The following is a 22,958-nucleotide window of genomic DNA, read 5'->3' on the forward strand; positions in this document are numbered from 1 at the left end:
TTTCACACCTGGGAAGCTGAGCTTAGGTGATCAGGCCCTGGGCCGGCTGTGATTTGCCGAGTTCTGGTGCTGTAGGAAGTTTACATTCTGGTTCCTCTGTCCCAGGATTGTGAGTGCTGTCTCCCAGCAGAGAGAAGACATCCCTTGCCTCGTGCCTGGTGCTGAGCTGGCCAGGAGGCTTCTATTACCAGATTTAGGATCCCTTTGGGTCAGCTTTGGTTTGAAATCTGAGTGCTGACCAGTACTTCCTTGTGAAGACTTCTCTTTTAAAACTGCCCTGCCCTGTGGAAGTAATATGGCTCCGCCGTCACTGGCTGACAGAGGCACTATGGGCCATGAGGAAAACCCCTGGATGTGCCTCACCCCAGCCAGATGTGGGTTTCCCTTGATTGCTCACCACAGAAATCACCTCAAATGGTCTGAATCCATCCTAGAGGCCTTGCTGACCGTGCTCATCAGTACCATTTATTTGAGGCAGTGAAAATGGATGGCAGAGCACATAGGGTGTGTATCCTGGCGTGTGTGGCTGCCCCTGCCTGTCAGATACTGGAGACAAGCTAATGGAGCAGGGTGGGGGTCGGGGCCTCCCAGTACAGTCTGACAGAGGTAATCCCTGCTAAGTCCCCTAGATGTCCACTTTCACCTGTCCTGGGAGTGATTATGAGGTTATAGCCCCAGGCATGGGCTGACAGGGACAACAGTGACCCAGTCCAAACTGATGATGGAAAAAGCAATATGAGGTCACGCAACTGGGCAGTGTTCTGGGCTTCAGGAGCACAGGTCCAAAACGAGTTATTTCTACCCTGTTGCTGCCCGATCAAAAGGGTTGATCCACCTACTCTTGAGCCATCCCCAGCTAAAGTCAGGTTCAATAAAGAATCCATTGTTATGTCCTGATGAGCTGGTGTTTTTGGAGTGGTCAGTTGTGAGCCTTGCAACGGTGAGGCTGAATCATATAAAATTGCTGGCTTTGTAACCGGGGCGATGGCCTTTCATATTGCACTACTGGAAATTTCATGTGCCTTCATCTCAAACCTGCTGCCCTATTGCCCTCTTGACTAAGAGAGGGACAAATCGGCTTCGTGCCCCACTGTGAACACAGGGACAAATAAACCTAAAAGATTAGGGAGGCTCTTTACTCAATGCATTCTTTTGCCTTTGCTTAGTTTCGTTAAATTTTCTTTTAAAGAAGATTGGGTTTACGTATTTGGAGGTGGGGCTTGCATATGCCACAGCGCATGTGTGGAGGTCAGAGGACAGCTGGCAGGAGTCAGTCCTGTTTATCTACCGTGTGAGTCCCAAGGGTTGAATTCAGTCCACAGCAAACGCCTTCACCCACTGAGCCATTGCATTGGCCCTAGTTTCTTTATACTTTCCATCATTGAATAAGTAATTCAATCTCATTGGTTTAAAAAAAAAAAGAATAGCTTATACAAATAATCAATTTAAACAAAACAGCACTCACTGTTAACTCTGAACGATATATCTCCTTCCAGGTGTCTTTAGGGCTTTCTCTTTGTTCTCATGTTCTGGTTTGTTTTGGGCTTTTTTGAGACAGGATTTTGCAATGTAGCCATGTCTAGCCTGATACTATGTGGCACAGGCTGGCCTTGAACTCGTGGCAGTCTTCTAACCTCAACCTTCCATGTATTGGGGTTAAAGGCATGAATTCCCATACCACACATGTTTTTTTAAGATGGAAGTGCCGTGGTATCCCTCAGACCATTTAGCGTCTCATGATTAATATAACATGGCCACGTCTCTATGGCTCAAGTACTTCCGTACCATAGTCTTAAAACTCCATGGAGTTCTAGCTTAGGATGGTGCACAATATAGTTATTTGTGAGTCCCCTCCTTATGGACACACTGCAGTGCCCTGATGTGGTTGGATCTTGGTGTAGCTCCTAAATTTTGGCTGAAAATCACAAGGAATGGCAGTGGAATGGCTGGGTTCAAGAAGCCACATGCTCATGGCTTCAAACACCGCTCTCCAGATGGCTGCTCTTCTCATTTATAGTGATATAGATCTCCGTCTGTGATGTAATATATGTGTGTGTGTGTGTAATATAAAACACCCCTCAGTATGTTTAAGCTGGCACATCCGTTATAGAGGCCACTGCGCAGGGAGGTGGAGGTCTTTCTCAGTGTGTCTTCCCTTCCTTCTTTAGAAGAGAGAAGGCTTCTGCCAACTATTGCAGCAGATGAAGAACAAGCATTCGGAGCAGCCAGAGCCCGACATGATCACCATCTTCATTGGCACTTGGAACATGGGTGGGTCCCTTTGCCCCTGCCCTCCTACCAGTTTTGCTTGGATCCACCTTCCTGCCTCAGCATCTGCAAATGGCACAAGGGGGCACCTCCATCTCTTGCTCACAGTCCTGTCTCCATCCCATCTGTACAACCCCTTTCCTGAAGAGTTCTACCTTTGTCCAATGATGGTGAACAAGAAAAATGGGCTTTAGGACTCGTGCACCCCAAGAGCAGTCACAGTAGATTACTCTATAGCTTGACAAAGGGCCCCAGGTCTTGAAGAAAGAAGTCTGACCCTGGGAGGGTATGAGGTATTCTGTAGGGAGGAGGTGAGGGGAGAGAGAGAGATCAATGGGTGGATGGATGGATGGATGGATGGATGGATGGATGGATAAATGGTCCTAAGTTTAAATTCCATATAAATAATGTATGTTTTTAGCATAGGTGTGTGGATAGAAGCAATATGTGTGTGTGTGTGTGTGTGTGTGTGTGTGTGTGTGTGTATAACAAATATGTGCTAAATATATGGTATCATATTTCATATGATAAATATATAAGTAAAATATTTAAATAGTTATTTAGTAGAAGTACTCAGCTAGAAATAAAAGCTAAGGAACAATATGTGTGTGTATGGTTAAATATATATAGCATATATTTATACATATATATATAGAGTTATGTAACCAAATGTTATTAAACTAAATATGTGCATTATACTAATTGTCAATTATAATGGATAATGTTTTAGTATAAATATTGAGCTAGAAATAAGTAGTCAGAAGATGTCCAGTTAAATCTTACTCTCAGAAAGACAACTATTGCATGGGGGATACTTATTCTAAATCACCCATCTATCAGAAATTCAAATTTAATAGGTATCTTAGTCTACTATTAACCCCTAGGCTCTCACGCCCAGGGGATCATGCATGTGACACAAGGATGGGAAGGTCTCCATATGTGGTCACTGACAGCCCTGGGGAGCAGAGTTTGGCAGTGACTGTTATTCGGGTCCTGGCTTCCTGTCTCTCTGCTGGCCAAGAGACATACACCTCTTTGGAGTGTGGGGAGAAAGAACAACTACTCATCCTTAGGGCGTCTCCAGAAGTAGATCTCCCGTCGTTCCTTGAAGGAGCTGCTCCCATTCATTTTTCCAAATGGAAGCCGAGGAACATGGCATGCTCTTCCTGTTCCCCTTTGAGCACCTCTTCATCTCAGTTCTTTGCTGAATGTCCCTTCCTCCCAGGAAGCCTTTGGTGTTTCCCGGCAGTGGCATAGAAACCTCCATCCTGAACACGTCACTCAAATTGGAACTTTAAACTCCTGTGTGACAGAGCCACATCTCGTGTGTTTCTGCTGCCCCAGAGCCTAGGACATGTTTGCCAACCTGGTCAGCTAGATCAGGGCTCCATAGAGGATCTTCCAGTGTTCCCAGTCTTGGAAATGTGATATTGTCTTTGCAACAAGATCTCACTGAACTTTGACCATAGCTGATAATGTAAGGTGATATCGGCACGGAGTTCTTCATTTAGGGCATTGCCTCAGTGATTTTTGTAATGATGTGATCTTTCTCCCCCCCGTTTTGAGTCCCCCTGATGCCCTTGACCTGACCTGCCTTTAACTCACTTGGTGTTGGGTTTTGCTGTTGAAGGTAACGCACCCCCTCCCAAGAAGATCACGTCCTGGTTTCTCTCCAAGGGACAGGGAAAGACGCGGGACGACTCTGCCGATTATATCCCACATGATATCTACGTGATTGGCACCCAGGAGGACCCTCTTGGAGAAAAGGAGTGGCTGGAGATACTCAGGCACTCCCTGCAAGAAGTCACCAGCATGACATTTAAAACAGTGAGCAGCTAGCCCAGGCCAGGGAGGGGAAGACAGTATGCTTTTCCAAGCACCAAAGATGCATAGGAAGGAGCTCAGTGATTCCCCCATTTTCAGAGCTAAAGATATGCATCCAGGAGCCATCCTTAGAAGTTGGTAGGGTCCTGAGTCCTCCACCTTCCCCACTCCTGCATAAAAGGATAATATTTACCTCTTGGAAGTATCTTCAGCCCCAGGTCTCATCTGTGAGGCGCTGTGTCTCATTCTTAAGCTAGGGATGACAAGACAGGGTGTCTTACTCCCGGGGCGAGAGCTGGGGTTGAATCCCTTCAGGATGCTCAGGGTTCCAACACTACGCATCATCTCCCACCACCACCACCACCAGGTCGCCATCCACACACTCTGGAACATTCGCATAGTGGTGCTTGCCAAGCCAGAGCATGAGAATCGGATCAGCCACATCTGCACGGACAATGTGAAGACAGGCATCGCCAACACCCTAGGTGAGCCTAAGAGGGGAGTCCCATTCCTGTGCACGCTGCATCTCTTCCTTCTCTTGGCAATGTCCCCAGATTAAACCCTGAGACTCCTGCCCTGGGATCCCTTAGTCTTTTTAGCAAATCCAGATGGTTTCCCCTGCAAAAACTCATCCAGGGTTTCTACCAGCTCTAGAGAACTGGTTAAAAAGTGGGTTCGGATTTAGTACGTCTCAGGTGGTTTCCAAAGTGCCGTTGGTCCTACATTCTGATACTCCCTTCAGAACCCAGAGGTAGAGTACTTGCTTAGTATATGCTAGGTCCTGGGTTGGGTCCCCAGCACCAAAAGAAAATTAAACAGGTCATCTCCCACCCGCCAAAATATATGTGCTGTTTTGGTTGGTGGTGGGTCCCTGTCTACCAACTCTTTGCCTTCTAGGGTTTTCCAAGCACATATTTTTAAGCCCTAGAATCTCCGATTCAGGCATCTTCAGTGGGCCCCCTGGGGCTACTATGCTGACCTCAGGAACATACTTTAAGAATCACTGATGTAAAATAAATTAAAACATCAGCAGCAATGTGTGTGTGTGTGTGAGCTAGAGGGGGTGTGTAAAGGCTTTTGATCCCACTCGAGACGCTGGTAGACAGTCAGTTTACTCATCTGGGAGGCACCCCCAAACCTCAGGCTGCTTTGGTCCTCCCTGTCCTGTATCTGCTCAGTACAAGTGACTCCCAACATCCTCATACCCAGAAATGGATGACAGCAGCCTCCTCCCTCCTTCCTGTATTCTATATAAAAAAAAAAATCACGAAGCTGGTACCATCTGCCCATCACTGGCATATCCTGCCCCTTGTGACCTGTCTTTCCTCTCTCTCCTCAGCCTGCTTCCCTTACTCTTTGTTAACAGCGCTAGTGCCCTTTACCTCAGCTTCTGATCCCTCGACCACCCTGCCTGGCTAACATTCTGCTTCTTCTCTTTCTTCCCTCCCTCAGGAAACAAGGGAGCTGTGGGGGTGTCCTTCATGTTCAATGGAACCTCCTTGGGGTTTGTTAACAGCCACTTAACTTCTGGAAGTGAAAAAAAACTCAGGTAACAACACTTGTCCCTCCATATGGCCCGAGCTCTCTGCACACCCGGATGTCTTACTCAGCCTTAGCCTCAGACCTGGGCCTCTGTCATTTAAACAAAAGACAACTGTATCCTAGTATAGACCTAGGTATATGTGACTCTTATCTGGAGGACAGAAAAGATACTTATGTCATTAACCCAATAGGCCCCTTACACCTGGACCATTTCTAAAGGAAAACACCCCTCAGCAGCATCCTATACCTTAAAGTTTGTTCTGTTTCAAGTGACCCTGTCGTGACCATAGCCTTCTAGTACATTTACTGATCCTATTTCCTGATGGGTAGGCTGCTGCTTGGGACCTAGATGCTGTGATCCCAGTGGGGTCTCCCAGGTGCGCTCAGGTGCCCACTAAGACAGAACTAGAGTGTAAGTCTCCATTTCCCACCTGCCACCCCTGACCTCCAGTCATGGCAGAGTGAGGACAGTGCCCCATGCTAGATGTGCCAGATGGCCCTTGTTTCCCTGCATTAGGCGAAATCAGAACTATATGAACATCCTGCGGTTCCTGGCCCTGGGCGACAAGAAGCTGAGTCCATTTAACATCACTCACCGGTTCACCCACCTCTTCTGGCTTGGGGATCTCAACTACCGTGTGGAGCTGCCCACCTGGGTAAGGAGAACCTGCCTTGGGTGGAACTGTACAGGAGAGAGCCGCCCAAGAGTCTGCTCCAGACAGAAGAACAGAGAGACACAGGGACACTCAGAAACAGGCTAAAGCAGCAGCTCCTCTCTGGGACTCCATACAGCTCCTGTCTCAAAGCCTTTGTCCTTCTTTACAGTTCCTTTCTGATTATGTCTACTTTGCCCCGGATTTCAGGGGCCACCCCTCATCACTGCCACTGTCACTCCTGTCAGCCAGCCAGATGCAGTTGGGCTTGGTCAGGAAGCACAGGCATCTTGGGGAGCCAGCCCACTTATTTCAACAAATTATGGGGATCATTAGTGGATCTAAAACATTGTTTGGCTTCCTACGGAAAGGGGACTGATCGATGGGACCACAGGATGAATCTAGAACCCACGCAACTGTTTTTCATGCTCATAAAAGTTGAAGCAGGAGACAGCGTGGGGTGGAACAGTGAGCGTCCTTCTGTCTAGAAATCAGGGTTAGCAGCCTGTTTCCCTCCCACTGAGGGACTTGAATGCATTCCCACACTCTAGTCCTGTGAGGGACAAAGGGGACACAGCAGGAGCTAACCCTGTTTTATAGTCAAGTACACAGAGAGGCTAGGAAAACTGCCGAGAGCAGAGTGCATATCATTGATAGTTGTGGTTGAACCTCTGGTGTCCCTTTGTCTTAAGCCTTTCTCCATGTGGCCCCATGTCCCTGAGCCATCTCTGGGCCTTCAGCCACAATCACAGCTCTGTAGACTGTGATCATCCGCAGCCAGCTCAGCATACCTTCCTCACTAGAAATCACCAGGTGATTCCTCTCTGGGAATGAACAGGCAGGTAGGAACCTGGGAAGAGTTCACATCCTGACCCTCCTGGGGAAGGGTTGCCACATCTCCACACTCACCTGGGCAGGAACCTTGGGCCTGATTCAAAGTCACAGAGGAATAGGCAGGAGGGAGGACTGCAGGACACCGAGGCCAGCACACACACCCCACCCCTAGTATGCTAGACACCAAGGCCAGCACACCCCCCACCCACCCCTAGTATGCTGGACACCAAGGCCAGCACACCCCCCACCCACCCCCAGTGTGCTAGTCACCAAGGCCAGCACACTCTCTACTCCCCCCACCAGTGTCCTAGACACCAAAGCTAGCAACCCCCTACCCTCCAGGTGGCTCCAATTTTTGCTGGGTGGGTCTCCAAGAGGGTGATGCTCAGAGCCAGGAATTCCTGAACCCCTTGTGGATTTACAGCTGGATAGCCTTATTCTCACAGAAAGAGCCAGAGAAAGCAAAGGAAGTATGCTACCTATCTCATGAAGTATTACTAACAGTGGTGTTTAAAAGCCAGTAGACAAAAACAACAAATCCCACATGCAAATCTGGGTGAGCCTAGAGCTAGTTCTGGTGATATCACAGCCCTTCCAGGCTTTCCTTATCCTTACAGCAACCCGGGCCCGGGCTTTGGTGTGATCAGGGAGAAGTCTAGTGAGGAATGGGGTCTGACCTGGCATATCCTCATTCTAGGAGGCAGAAACCATCATCCAGAAGATTAAACAGCAGCAGTATTCAGATCTGCTGGTCCATGACCAACTGCTCCAGGAGAGGAAGGAGCAGAAGGTCTTTCTGCACTTTGGTGAGAGCACACTGCCTTTCTGTCTGTCATACCCGTTCCTGCCATCTTCTCTCTGCCTGACTATCCTAACCAAGGGAAGAGCTACATCTGCAGAGGAGGGAAGCTGGGTTGGAGGCATCAGGGAAGCCAAACTGAGGGCCCTGTGTGTGTTTCAGAGGAGGAGGAGATCACCTTCGCCCCCACCTACCGATTCGAAAGACTGACCCGGGACAAGTATGCCTACACGAAACAGAAAGCCACAGGGGTGAGTCCTCCTGGAAGCAACTCTCCTGCCCCGTCCCACTTTCTTTGCCCACCCTACCATTCTGTGGCAGTTCCTAGAAAGTGGGAGGCATCCTCCATCACCAGGCAACAACAAAAACAAAAATTAGAATACACATGCAGGGTCTGAGGGTGTAAGTCAGGCGGTAGAGTGCTTGCCTAGGTGCACAAAGCCCGAGCCTCAAGCCAGGCTGGGACCCTGCATCTCTAACCCCACCTCTCAGGATCGGGAGTTCAAGGTCATCCTTGACTACAGAGCGAGTTTGAGGCCAGTCTGGGCTTCATGAGACTGTCTCCAAAACCAAAATTTTCACATGTGAAAACTGCCACCAACTTGCACACACAAAAAGCTGAGCTAATAGTGGCCCTAGTCTAGGATGCTGAGAGAATTTTAAAGCATTGGTTCTTAACTGTACAGAAAAGCAAGATTTGCTTATTTTTGTTTTATACGTGGGTGTTTTTGTCTGCATGTGTGAACCACATGCATGCAAGGCCCACAGAAGCCAGAAGGTGGTGTCAGATCCCCTGGAACAGGCCTTAAAGAATGGTTACAACCGTAAAATGCCGTGTAGGCACTGGGAACCAAACCCAGAGCCTTCCGCAAGATCAACCAGAGCTCTTAACCACTGAGCATTGACTACAGCCCTGTAAGGCTGATTTAAAAAGACCAAAACAAACAAAGCCCTCCACCCAAATCTGTTAGCCAAGATTGAACAGGTTTCCATGCATTTTAGTGTGGTGGTGCATGCTTGAAATCCCAATACCTGAGAAGCTTAGGTGGGAGAATTATGGAATCAAGGCCAGCCTGGACTACACAGCTAGACTCCAAAACAACACCCACAAAACTGGTTTCTTTGCTGCAGGGCTTATCAGAGCCTATAAGAGCTTCTGAACATTGTAGTCCTACATAGGTGAAACTAAACTGATCACAGAATGACTGCTAATATATTAACAAGGCCACTCCTATTGAAAGGACAGCATTTGGGGAAAGATGCAATAACATACTCATGTATTCAAAGAGTTTCTGATGGGTGAGGAACTCTCCTAGGTGAAGAGAGGTCAGAACCGAATGAACATTGGCCCCAGGCTATTTATAGGTAGAGCGAGAAGACAAGCTTGCCACAGAGTACCCCAATAGAATATGACATCATGAGGAGCGGGCAGAGGAGGAGACGACCATTGGTCAGGAAGGATGGGGTGGTTCCTTAAAGATGCCATCTGAGGTGCCTGGAAGGGCAGCGGGAGTTCGGACTGGGAGGTTTGAAGGGAGAGGGGGTGACACATTTCAGGTTCAAGGAGCCACTAGAGAGAGCCCAGCCAAGCAGCAAGTTCTGGATGTCAGTCACTTTTCAGGGGGTCCAACCCAAGGCCGTCAACCTAGACAAGTCCAGGAATAGGCAGTACGAGATGATGGGCACTGAGACTTGCTTCGGCTAAGCATGCAGAGAGAAGGCTCAGAACCCTGTGTGGATGAGATCCTGATACTGCCTGGTCCCAGGGGGCAAAAGACAGCGAAATGGAAGGGGAATGTGGAGTGGACTGCTGGGGGGCGTCTAGCAGGAAGGAAGAGGGGGTCCAGGTGCAAGGTGAATTAACCTCATTCACAGCAGGACGCCAGGACATCTGACAGTATAGAACCCGAAGTAGAGTTTAAAGAGTTGAAAGAGCTTAACACTTAAGTAAAATAACGAACTCGGAAGTGCAGATATCATATTTTCTCTCCTTTACAGAATTTAGGTTTAAATATATATTCTAATTTCTACTTATAGTTATAAAAAATACTTTTGTATTATTTGCATATAACACACACATGTAATATATATGCCGTCATAGCAGAAAGGGGACTATGTGGGGGAAAAGAAGGGAACCAGAAGAGATGGGGAGGAAGAACAAGAGAGGTACTGAGGGATGAATATGGGCAAAGGACGATGGTGCATATCTGAAGATGTCATGATGAAACCCATTGTTACCCTAAGAAGAAATGCTTAAGGAACAGTGTAAAGGACTGAGATGCTCAGTCATTAGAGTACTGGATGATCTTGTAGAGGACCAGGTTCAGCACCCAGCACCCAGTTCCCAGCTCACCACTGACTATAACTCCAGCTCCAGGGGATCCAACACCCTTTTGTGACCTCTATGGGCACTGCACACCTGTGGACACATACATATATGCAGACAAAACATGCACATAAAATAAACGGAGTATATTTTAGATAGCTTAAAGCTACCTGCAGGGAAATTCCCTAACGCGCCAACAGTGGATGAATTCGAGGATAGCAGATCTCCCCAGTTAATAGTGTTTGTTTTGTCTTTACTGATAACGATGGAAGTAGCGTGCATGCTGTAGAACTGTGATGTTGCTTTGCAGATGAAGTACAATCTGCCGTCCTGGTGCGACCGAGTCCTCTGGAAGTCTTACCCCCTGGTCCATGTGGTTTGTCAGTCCTATGGTGAGTGGATCACTGGGGGAATGTAGACTAGGTTCTGGGCTCTGAGGACAGTGGCAAACCAAAGGGCTTCAGTTTGCTTAGAGCCCTAATCAGGGATCCTGAAGGAGTTGGGGCATCCTTGGCCTCCCTGGGCTGCAATGCCATAAGTAGCCCTACTCAGAGAGACATTAAAGCACTTTCAACAGCAGCTTTCTTTCTTTTAGCTGAGAATTTTATACAGTTGTATGTGTTCTGATCAAATCCACCCCCGCCTCCTCCCCTCCAGTTCCTCTCCTATCCTCATAGCATTCTACCCTCCCAATTTCATGGACTCTCTCTCTCTTTTTTTTAAACCCACTCAGTCCACTTAGTGCTGTCTGTATGTGGGTGGGTGGAGCACCTACTGGAACATGGGTAGCCTTTTGGAGAACAAAATTCCTGAAGAAAATATCCTGTCTCTCCCTCAGTAGCCATCAGTTGCCAGTGACTCCTCAGCTAGGTTGAGACTTCATGAGTCCTTCTTCCATCCATGCTGGGATTTCGGGTGGCTTGTTCTTGTGTGGGTCTTGTACACACGGCCATAGCTGTTTTGGTTTGCTCTCATATTTAACAAATGTTTCACTGCCTATGTCCACTCCTCCGGGCTCTTACAGTCTTTCCTCCCCCTCATTGGCAGTGATCCCTCAGCCTTGGAAGGAGTAGGTGTGATATATATGTCCCATTTAGACCACTCTGTAGTCTTCTGCTCTGCATATTGACAACTTGTGGATCTCTGTGTTAATCGCCATCTACTGCAAAAAGAAGCTTCTCTGATGTGGGCTAAGAAATGTACTAATCTAGGGATATAAAGATAATAAAGGACAATATAGTACTATGTTAATTTAGAAGAATAATAGTAGCAGATTCTCCTTTAGAGCATGTGGCCCAGCCAGTCACAGGTTTTTGGCCCAACTAACAGTAACAGGCATGAGCTCTGTCTGGGGGTGGGGACTTCAAATTCAATCAGAAAGTGGTTGGTTACTCCCATGACATTTATGCCACTATTGCACCAATGGGTATATCTTTCCAGGCCAGTTGTCACTGTGACTCACAGGGTTCACAGATGGCTAAGACTGCTGAATATTTTTCTCCCTTAATAGCATAAATAGGACCTTTTGGTACTATCCCTTTTTAAAGAACCATATTGAGTTTGAGCCATATCAAAGTGATATTTTTGCATATATAAATCAGGCAACTACCAGGGAGTCACATGGTTCTAATACATATCATTAAATGTGTTCATGTGGATTTGGAGGGCCTAGCTCATGTGTTTCACTATGGAGCTAGAGTTATGGCTCAGCGGTTAAGAGCACCTGCTGATCTTCCAGAGGACCTGAGTTTGGTTCCCAGCATACTTACTAGATGGCTCACAACTAACTATAACTCCAGCCCCAAGAGATACAATTCCTTCTTCTAGCCTCCAAAGGCATCTGTACACACACACACACACACACACACACACACACACACACACTTTAAAAGACATCACAAGTTCCTAGTCACTGGCACTCAACCCTCATCCCACAATGCACCACAAACGAGCAATACCCAAGCCAGAGACCCCTGATAGGCAGTTCATGCCCCCATACTTGTTTAGCTGAGCCCTCATACCTGCCCATCTTCAGAGTAAGGAAATAGGTTGCCATTGTCTGGCAGCTGCCTTATGGTCCCACCCTCTCTAGAGACCATTAAACTCTGATCCCACATATGAAGTTGGTTCTCGTTCCCTTGATCTGTTCATGTCTACTGTCCCACTGGGGTAGTTTAGCCTATGCATTACAGCCCCCCTCCCCGCCCCCTTCTCTTGAGCTCTGTCTCCAAGAACGCTTCATGCAGTACCTTTAGATGTGTGGCACAGCCACGTCTCTTCCACGCTCAGCTTACATTCTTACGTCTCTGACACTTCTATACTCATAGCTTCAGCCAAGGCACTATTCTGCCTTCAGAACCTGAAAATGGGACAGGAACTGTATATAGCTCAGGGGTAGAGTATGTTTCTGCCATGCATGAGACCCTGACTTCAATCCCTAGTACTGTCCAAACCAGCCAGACAAAATAAAGACAGAAAATACCCATTTCTCATCCTTTACCCAGACTCCCTGAGTATTTCCTGTTTGCCCTCCCCCACCCATACCTAGCTCTGCATTATATACACTTTAACTCTTACTACACTGACTGCCTCTAACACAGAGTCAATCATATGAATGAATACCTACACCCCAAGTCCTGCAGCCCTGAGGGCCCTCTCACTTCCTGTCTCGGAAGATCGGTCAGGGATCTACATCAGTCTGCTGCCTCTGCAGAAGGCCAAATGATGGTGGAGGCTCATAGAATTGCCACTGACTCTTTTGACCCTAAGCCTGGCCTTCAGAACTGCCCCATAGTGCAGGTTTTAGGAAAGGGGAAAGAGATGGGTGTGGAAGTGGCAGCTGGGGTTGAGGAGGACATACATCCCACACATTGCCCAGTGTATGATGGGCATAGAGGAAAACCAACTTACATGTCAGGCTGTGTTCTCTTCCATGGGAGGCTGCACACATACTATTTTGCTAATATTCTATTGAGTACCAGAGGACACAGTAGAAGGGTTTGAGGAGTTGGAGGTGGAGGAGGTCAAGAAGGGGCCAAAGAAAAGAAAATGCATGTCTAGGATATAAGGGAAGACTGGGAGCCCGGGTTTTCTTCCAGCTCTAACATAATTAGGGGTACCAGCGATCTATTCCTGCATAACAAATGCCCTGAATCCCAGCTCTTCAAACACCGAATGCTTTGCTCACAATCCTCTGGGCAGGACTGAACTTGGACAGCTCCTTTCCGCTGTTTGGTGTCAGCTGGCCACACTGAGGTATTTAGTCAGAGCTGGGGTCGACTGGCTGTCAGTAACGGTGATGGTGATAACTCCTGACCCAGAAGGCAGCTCTGCTTCCTGGACTCAGGATTCCCAATTTAAGGTCCCGGTCTGTCCCTGCTGTGGGTTCGTCACCCATGCCTTGGCAGAAGGCCTTCCCCATCCCTGCTTAGAAATACCTTCCCTCCTGTGCAGGCAGCACCAGTGACATCATGACGAGCGACCACAGCCCTGTCTTTGCCACATTTGAAGCAGGAGTCACATCGCAGTTTGTCTCCAAGAATGGTAAGCAGTGGGCAGCATTGGCTTTTCTTGTTTTCCTCACAGACAAGGGCCCTAGCGCATTTATTCTACGGTTGCAGCTACCACTTGTCCATGTTAGAAATAGGCCCATCCTTCCCACAGGACTACAGTCTGCCTACCTGGTCTCTTCATGTCTAGGCCATGTCACAGTCTCAGTCCAGAAAACCTACTTGTGAAACTCATTTTGGCGTAGTTAAAAGCGGGTGGTTGTAAATCGGTGTTTACCAAGGTATGGGTTACCTAACACCAAAGAAGGTTCTGGGCTGGGGATACATGGGTGAATGTTTATTCATGGTATATATACTTTAGTGTGTTTTAAATATGTCTCTTCTGGATAAGCAAGTCAGTTTCCTCCAATTGTGGCATATTTTATTTAATTACATCTAAGTTTAAAAACTGACTCTAATTAAAGAAAATATTAAGCCAGCATTAGTGCCGCTGCATCGTAGGTGGAGATGGTGAAAATCGTGGAGGTGGGATGCAGATGAATGAGTCCTGGGAGACTGGAATAAACTGGTGCTTAGAGATGCAGTTATGTTTTCAAATCGCCCAGCCCGGCCCTGGTTGCCAGGCTACCCTTGTTCTTGGAGGGGCTGCGGCCTGTTAACAAGTCCATCCAGCCCTGATCTTAGGTGATCAGGAAGCCATGATGTCATCTGCTCTGCCCACTCTTGACTTCAGTGCAGCAGAAAACTAATTTAGGGATCCTGGGGGTGAGGCACCAAATACAGGCAGAGAACATCTGTGTTCCTCTGTACCCTCTGTGCTGAGACACATAGACAAAACAAAATCACTGTCCTCCTAGGATACCCTTCTCTCTACCATTGGATCAAACATCTGTGGGTCTGATGTGACCCACCTTCTCCACCCGTGTCTTCTCCCCCATCCTATCTCCTTCCTACATCTGGCCATCTTTGTTCTACCACCTTGCTAGCCTGTGGGCTCCACCTCCTCCCCACTCGCACCCGTCTCCCCTTTCTCTGAGTTCTACAGAATTGGTGGAGTAGTCGCCTCTCCCTCTGTCACTGGGTAAAGCATCTTCGTTTTCAGGCTGGGTTTCCTTCTGCTGGGGCTCAGTACATAGCAGATGCTTGAAAATATTGGTCACCACTGTGGAGCCTGGACGGAACATTTGCCTAGGCAGAACCTGACCAAGATGCTGTGGAGTTTAGAAGGAGAGAAGGAAGGTTGACAGGTGTGATGGAGGTTGCTCTCAAGTGGCTTAGAACTTATACGGGAAGACAGAACACTTGCTTAAAACCAGTTCAGAATCACTTAAAGTGGCACACACCTTTTGTCCCAGCACTTAGGAGTCGGAGGCAACAGGCTCAGAAGTTCAGTGTCAGTCTTAGCTACATGGTGAGTCTGAGACCAGTTTGGGGTACATATAAGACTCTGTCGTACAAAACAATAACAGTGATAAAAACCAGTTGAGGTGTGTAAATTAACACAGTTATGAGCATGTTAGCTGAAGGCCAACAAGTCCCAGAGCCCGGAGTCAAAGGACTGGGCATAACTATGCCAGTGGTAAGGGTGGATCTCGCTCGCTGTGGACCCCAAACAGCAGGTTTGAATATTGAACCTCTCAATAGCTGAATAGCTCTTTAAATAGCTGTGTGAGCTCTCTGTCAGAACTAATGGGGAAATCTGGGTGTGTTGGCTCATATCTTTAACCCTAGCAATTGAGAACTTGATGCAGGAGGATCACAAGTTTGAGGCCAGCCTTGGCTATGTAGTGAGTTCTAGCTAGCAAAAGAAAGAGAGGAAGGAAGGAAAGAAGGAAGGAAAAGAAAGAGAATTAATTAGTAGGTGAGATTGAGGGGTTGTCTTAGGCCATATGGCGTTAAAACTTGGGTTCTTGCTGTCTTTACTCTTTCTGCACTACACCCTACATGGCCAGCCTGCGACAGATTAGAGCGGCTGTGGCCATCAGGGATGCTGAGCTTGCATGGTGAGCCATGAAGCTTTAAGGAAAATCTCTCCCCCGCCTGGACATTCCCCATCCTTGGGCCCTCAGAGGGAGCCCAGCATGGTGGGTGGACACAGAGAAAAGAAGCCCTGAAGAGAAGCTGGGCGGAACCTCCATCTCCAGGAACAGGGTGCAGATAAATGTCTGGTCTCCCTTGCTCCAGGTCCTGGCACCGTGGACAGCCAAGGGCAGATCGAGTTCCTTGCGTGCTACGCCACACTGAAGACCAAATCCCAGACTAAGTTCTACTTGGAGTTTCACTCCAGCTGCTTAGAGAGTAAGTGGCTTGCAACCCCCCACAAGGGGTGATTCTTTCACATAAGTGCTTTTCGTTAATGATTGATTCCCCACTCAGTTTCTTCTCTCTCTGATGAAGATTTACAGATGGGCCTCAGTGGGTCCAGCGAAGTAGGCTACAGGTGGGCTACCTAAGGGGCTACCTGGTGCCTGTGAGGCCCCTTCTCCACCCCTGTGGTCCATGCTTCACTGCCCCAGCCCTGGAGATGGGGCAGCCACTAGTATACTGGCCCCTCTGTCCCCTGGCTTCTCTATCACTATTCTCTAGGCAGACTCTTACCAACTTGAATTTCCACCAAGCTGGGCTCTTATACGCAGTTTTGTCTCGGGCAAAGCTCCAGAGCTCTGAAGATCAGACAGGGTCTTAACAGTTGCTGCTGCCTTCCTGATGTAACCCTGGGCCCCCGTGCCCTTTCTAAATCGTGGCACTTTCATTGTGGGACTCACGATAGCCGGAAGCAAGGTAGCACGGTTCCATTTCAGGCGGTCATGTTGAGCACCTGGTGTGCTTACAAGGAATCCTTTCTACGCAGCATCTCCAGGCATATTGCCTGAGACTCCCGTGCAAGAGAACTACACTCTTTCTAGTTCTCCCTGGGGTGGTCTCAGGAGTAGTGGGGGAAGGGTATGCACCAATTCTGCAAATAGGCATGGACTCCTTGCTTCTAAAGCCCAGGGGCTGCCAGCCAGAATTCTGCCCCCTCCCCATACCTTTCTGCACCTTCCTGCTCCTATCCATCCCAGCCCTTCCCAGGGATAATGCCACCTTCACCAGAACATCCTGAAGCCTCAGTTCGGCAGGCAGGGTCAAAACAGTTCCAACAGGGATGAGGGGTTTTGTGCGGGTGTTTGAAATAAACTCTCGAGACATTTGCATAGATTTCTATGGAAACAGCATATTAGGGAGCTTAAATTAGAATTTCAAAAGGCTGCTATCTTGAGTGGCGTGGGATGAGCTGTCATGCTTCCCAATCTTCTTGCCTGCGGTGTGATGACTTCTTTGTTGCCTGGTTTGCTGCAAAGAAGAGTCAAAAAGGAGGGGGAATCTCTTTGATTTTCCTAAAAATATAATTAGACTGTTGGCAAATGACCATCCCTTGAACAAAAACAGAATCCCCGAGGAACCTGATTCCTAAATGGTACTGAAGCCCTAGAGACTTCCAAAGAAAGAAACAGTCTTCCGTGGTCCAAGGATGGTGACCCTTGGAGTCTTTTCTCTGGTCCTTGCTCTGTGGTCTGCAAACCCAGCTTCTGATCCTCCGACAGGTTTTGTCAAGAGTCAGGAAGGAGAAAACGAAGAGGGAAGTGAAGGAGAGCTGGTGGTACGGTTTGGAGAGACTCTTCCAAAGGTAATACCGGAAGAGAAGGTGCCTTGTGGGGGCGGGCACAGCATGCCACCCTAGCAGCAGGCCCGCCCAGTGTGCAGCAGCTGCAACAGGCCTGCCCAGATGATAGCCATCCCAGACCAAGGTCAAAGAGGCCAGCATAGAGACTTTGTTCTCAGGTGATTTAAGGTGTACTTTTCAGCATGGATAAGCAACTTTGGTATTCCTAGGTGGTTTTCAGCCCCTAGTACGGCCATTCCCCCTTTGGTTCTTACTACCGACTTGGTGCTTGTAGTACCTGAGATTGAATCTAAGCCTTTGCACATGCCAGGCAAGCATTCTACCATTGTGCTATGTCCCTGATATCTTTGAACAATCTTTAGCTGCAGGAAGTTGGGGCAATACTGGCATTCAGGGGTCTGTCACTCACCAAGCCATTAGCAAGCCACAGGATACTTCAAGCCCAAATGAAGGTCTTTGGCAAGGAAACACATTTCCCCAGATGGGGAGCAGTCCCGTAGTACCCTCTTTATATGCAGCTATAGACCTTGGAGGGCTGGAGGAGAAGGATGGAACTTCAGGTTTTATCCCTTGGCCCCTGGAATAAACTAAGAATGCAGACCATGGACAAGGGTCCTGGAAGCTCAACACAGTTGGGGACGGGGGAGAAAGTTATTCCTCACTTACCTGCTCTCTCGGGCAGGGAGAGTCAAGACTTGAGTTTGGTTGAAAGAACATCTTCAGTTTCATCTTCTTGTGTATTCTAACATCGAGATTGGTGGGCCACATCCACCTGGCCCTACCTGTTCCCACCTGTGGACTCTAATCTGGTGCCTCCCCTGCAGCTAAAGCCTATTATCTCTGATCCTGAGTACCTACTGGACCAACACATCCTAATCAGCATTAAATCCTCTGACAGCGATGAATCCTATGGTAAGCATCCCAAGCCAGGGACCTTTCCTGCCCGTTAGCCTCAACCTCTAAAGTGACTCAGTTATTAGTAGTGACTCAGTCTTCCAAGCCCGTCTGCCATTTCCCATCATACCACCACGCTGCCTCTTACTCTGTCCCTTGACTGCCAGAAGAACTTTTCCGAATGGGTTATCATCCCTGCTCCTTGTGACTTCTGGACACAGCCAGCAACCTCCCTCTTAGCCTTGCTGGATGAGCTGCAGGCACTATATAATTTAATCTTGACAAGAGCTTCAGAGGCGGGTTCCATTCCCTGATGAGCAGACAGGTAAACCATTTACTGTATGAGGCTTTTAAAGGTCAAGTGACTTGCCCAGATCACACGGTCAGCCATCATCCGAGCTGTGACGTGAACCTGAGTCTTCCTGGGCCACCGCGCCCCTCTTGTGTCCCCAGCCAGCCCCTCCCTGCTACCAAGTCAGCTCTAGTCTGTCTCCCTCTCATTTCAGACTTTCCCTTGTATAGATGTTTTAGACTGACCTATGCTCTTACCTGCTCATCTGGTTTTGTTTATTTCTTGTGCTGTTGCAAACCTTGGGAAGTAAGCTTTCCCTACAGCAATCAGATTAGCATTTAATGCTGTTTTTTTGGATGGATTTTCTAGGATCTAATTTTTCTTTTCCACATTGATCTGTATAGAGTTCTTTCTCCTATGAGGCTTGAGACATTTGCCCCTTGTTGCTAAGGCATTGATCGAAAGGGTTTGTCAGTTAATCCCTGCCTGGCTGATTGCTTCAAGGAATTGGCTCCCAGGGCTACAGCTACATCGCTAGACGTGTTCCATGTCTGTCTCATGCCATGGTTTTCATGTTCATGTTTTCTCTCCTCTCCTCAGGTGAAGGCTGCATTGCCCTTCATCTGGAGACCACAGAGACTCAGCTTCCCATCTACACCCCTCTCACCCACCACGGGGAGATGACTGGCCACTTCAGGGGGGAGATTAAGCTGCAGACCTCACAGGGCAAGATGAGGGAGAAGCTCTACGGTAGGCCAGCCCCTTCCCAACCTTCCCAGGGGCCACTGCACTAGGAACAGGCATGTGCTTTCTCTCAGCAAGGCTATCAAGTTCTATCAGAATAGAACATGGTTGGAAAGCCTCAAGGGTAGCGTGGTGGTGCACACTTGTTATCCTGACACTCGGGAGGCTGAGGCAGGAGGATCATGAGTTCAAGGCTAGCCTGGGTGACAGAGTGAGACGATGTCTTTGACAAGAACAAAGATGGCCTCTTATTTATCTCTCACAGCAGCCCCGTGAGCTAAGTGTGATCGCCTTGACTTGGCAGATAGGGAAACTGAGGCATAGTTAGGCTAGGTGACTGGCAGAAGGTTATGAACTCAGGAAGTGGCTAAGATAAGGTTCACCCAGGGCCAAGCAGGAGTTGGTAGGCCCAGTGGTTGCTTGCCTGTTATGGAAATAGTGAGAGTAGAGCTCACAGCACAGGAAAGTGGGGGCTCCCCATGCCAGGGAAGGCTCTAGTGCACCAAGAGCCATTGCTTCTGTCCTTGTGACTCCCCTGCGCCCTGTGAGAGATCTTTTCTCTAGCAGGACAGTGGGTTGAAGAGATGGTGGTCATCACCTAGCAATCATATGCCAGATTCAGAAATAAAGTTGGGGGTCCCTTTAATCCCCATAAACAGATTAGTTCTGCATGTGAGGTTCTCTTACGGGGTGGCCTAGTGGTGTTCATTTTGTTCTAATCTGACAAGAAATGTCTGCTTTGTCCCTGGCTAAGCTAACAAGTTAGAAATATTTCATGAAGTAACAAGAGTTGTAAGTACCTGTTCTCCTTCCGGACCCATGGCAGACATCATTAACCAGTCACCAAGCATAAAGATTTTGAAGCCTAAAAACCTTGCTTGAAATACCTCTGCCTGTATTTACTTTCCAGATTTGGTCTGCAAATGGATATCACTTTGCCATGTCTAACCCATGTGGTGGCCTGGCACTCACATGTTTTCTTTTCCTGAACCTTCTCTTCCAGATTTTGTGAAGACAGAGCGGGATGAGGCCAGTGGAATGAAGTGCCTGAAGAACCTCACCAGCCATGACCCCGTGAAGCAGTGGGAGCCTGCTGGCAGGTAGATGAAGCTTGCCAAGTCCTACTACAACCTGGCGGTTTATGTGAACCAGAGTCCAGGAGAGGGTAAAGTGGGACACAGGAAAGCTAAGGTCAGAGAAAAAGGGATGCTGTGGCCCAGCCAATTCTCTGCTCTCTTACTTCAGTTCCTGAGTTCAAGTCCCCATCTTTGGGGAGATCGGCATGGCTGTGGCAAAGGCTTAGAGGCTCTTCCATGTTGGAACAGTCCAGTTCGAGTGTCCCTTAATAAATCAATATAGCTAGAGAGATGACTCAGAGCACTGATTGTTCTTCCAGAGGTCCTGAGTTCAATTCCCAGCAACCACATGGTGATTCACAACCATCTGTAATGAGATCTGGTGCCCTCTTCTGGCCTGCAGGCATACGTGCAGACAGAACACTGTAAACAAAATAAATAAATAAATCTTTGTGGTGGGGCGGCAGTAGCGCACGCCTTTAATCCCAGCACTTGGGAGGCAGAGGCAGGCAGATCTCTGTGAGTTCAAGGCCAGCTTGGTCTACAAGGGCTAGTTCCAGTACAGGCTCCAAAGCTACAAAGAAACCCTGTCTCGAAAAACAAAACAAAAAAAAAATCAATGTAAATACAGTATAGACCATGACCTAGGTAGACCCCCAGACAGTGGAAGAATGTGGCATCCAGGAAGAAGGAATTATAGATGACTAAATAATTCCGGACAATGGGACAAAAACTTGGCCCCAGGGAGAGCCAGGAATACAAGTGGTCAAAGGTTCCCATCTGTGACTTCCTAGTTTCATTTCTCTCACTGTGACACATAGGACCAAAGGGTTTATTTGACCTTCAAGCCCACATTACAGTCCATTGTTGTGGAGAAGTTAAGGCAGGAACTTAAAGTATTACAGTGATGGTCAAGAGCAGAGAGAATAAATACACGCACCCTTGCTTGCTCCCAGCCCAGCCTAGGAAATGGCAATGTCCACAATAGGCTGGGTTCTACATTAACAATGAAAACAAGTCCCCATAGACATACCCATGGGCTAAACTGGTCTAGATAATTCCTCATTCAGACTCCTCCCAGGGGATCCTAGATTGGGTCGAGAGGACACTAGAACTAACCAACACAGAGAGGTGTGGTGACACATGCCTTTAATTCTTCAGCCCTCCAGAGGTAGAACTCTGTGAGTTAAAGGCTAACCTTTTCTACATAGTGAGTTCCAGGATGGACAGAGCTAGGTTATGAGAATTTGTCTCAAGAGAAAAAAACAAAAACAAAACAACCTACCAACATGGTGACTAACAGGAAAGACTAAATTGAGAATAACTTGGACGCTCCGGCCTCTATTGTTAAAGGACAGCATTTCCTAATAACCAGAATCACCTCTATTTCCTAATGTGGTCTTGTTAGTCCTCCTTGAGATGGAGCCCAGCATGGAGCATGGTGTGCTGTGTGACTACAAGGGTAGCCTCAGCTAGGTCTGGCTACCTATTTGAAACCCAGTTTTGACCACTGCCTTTCTTAACTCCTCTAGCCTCGGCCTCCGTGACTACACTTTCGTCTTGTCATTCTGGTGCCTTACACAGGATGTGCAAACCCACACGTCCCACGTGGACTTTGCCTTGAAAAATGTACTCTTGACTCTCCCCTTCCCCGAACACACACACACACACACACACACACCTCTGTCACATTCTCATTCTCCTCTCCCCACATGCTCACTGGTCTTCGGAGAACCTTGCAACAGGCCAATCTCTCTCTCTCCCCCTGACCTCTGAGTATTAGCCTGGACCTTTGCCACCTCCCAGAACATTCTTCTTTCTTTTCCTTTCTTCTGCATTTCATCTCATTTCAATTCAAAGGCAACCTTGAGTAGCTCTTCTCCAGCCACCTTCTGCCTACTGGGTCTCAACCTTCCTGCTCGTCTCCCCCCCCCCCCCCCCGATCTCTTGTTTCTCTTCACTCCATCACATGCCTGTATAAATGAGGGCATGAGTTAATGTGCCCCAGAAATGAAGGTACCAAGAGGCTGAAAAGCCAGGGAACATTTTCTTCAGGCTGGGGCCAGCCGAGAAGGGAAGAGGCCTCAGATGTACCAACACATCTTCTTACAGGGTCCCTGCAAGTGGTGTCTCCAGTCTCAATGAGATCATCAATCCAAACTACATTGGTGTGGGACCTTTTGGACAGCCCCTGCATGGGAAATCAAGCCTATCCCCAGACCAGCAACTCACAGCCTGGAGTTATGACCAGCCACCCAAGGACTCCTCCCTGGGGCCCGGAAGGGGAGAGGGTCCTCCCACTCCTCCTTCCCAGCCACCTCTGTCCCCAAAGAAGTTTTCATGCTCCACAGGAAACAGAGGCCCTTGCCCCAGGATGCAAGAGGCAAGGTTAGTGTCCTCTGAATTGTGTTTTCCTGCTCACAAGTGCCCCCTGGGGGCTCCCAAGGGTAGCGGCCTGGAGAGGGCAGAGCTGTATGTAGTAGGTTCTGCCCCCTACTATGGCTTCTACTCGTCTAGACAATGGGTACAACTT

General features: G+C 48.2%; 1 protein-coding gene across 1 annotated transcript in view; it reads left to right on the top strand.

Annotated features, from left to right (window-relative positions):
- The window catches only part of Inpp5d (inositol polyphosphate-5-phosphatase D), a 112,184-nt gene that overhangs the window by 82,265 nt on the left and 6,961 nt on the right, over positions 1–22,958 (top strand). Inside the window, exons 11-25 of the mRNA XM_048428960.3 lie at positions 2,169–2,271; positions 3,899–4,095; positions 4,460–4,577; positions 5,545–5,641; positions 6,152–6,290; positions 7,819–7,927; positions 8,083–8,171; positions 10,557–10,638; positions 13,700–13,789; positions 15,940–16,053; positions 17,340–17,422; positions 18,244–18,331; positions 19,206–19,355; positions 20,353–20,449; positions 22,538–22,813. Of these exons, the coding sequence (XP_048284917.3) occupies positions 2,169–2,271; positions 3,899–4,095; positions 4,460–4,577; positions 5,545–5,641; positions 6,152–6,290; positions 7,819–7,927; positions 8,083–8,171; positions 10,557–10,638; positions 13,700–13,789; positions 15,940–16,053; positions 17,340–17,422; positions 18,244–18,331; positions 19,206–19,355; positions 20,353–20,449; positions 22,538–22,813 (1,832 nt within the window). The remainder of the gene's footprint in view (positions 1–2,168; positions 2,272–3,898; positions 4,096–4,459; positions 4,578–5,544; positions 5,642–6,151; positions 6,291–7,818; positions 7,928–8,082; positions 8,172–10,556; positions 10,639–13,699; positions 13,790–15,939; positions 16,054–17,339; positions 17,423–18,243; positions 18,332–19,205; positions 19,356–20,352; positions 20,450–22,537; positions 22,814–22,958) is intronic.

The sequence above is a fragment of the Myodes glareolus genome, chromosome 1 (assembly GCF_982192425.1).
Source record: "Myodes glareolus chromosome 1, mMyoGla1.1, whole genome shotgun sequence".
Lineage (NCBI taxonomy): Eukaryota > Metazoa > Chordata > Mammalia > Rodentia > Cricetidae > Myodes > Myodes glareolus.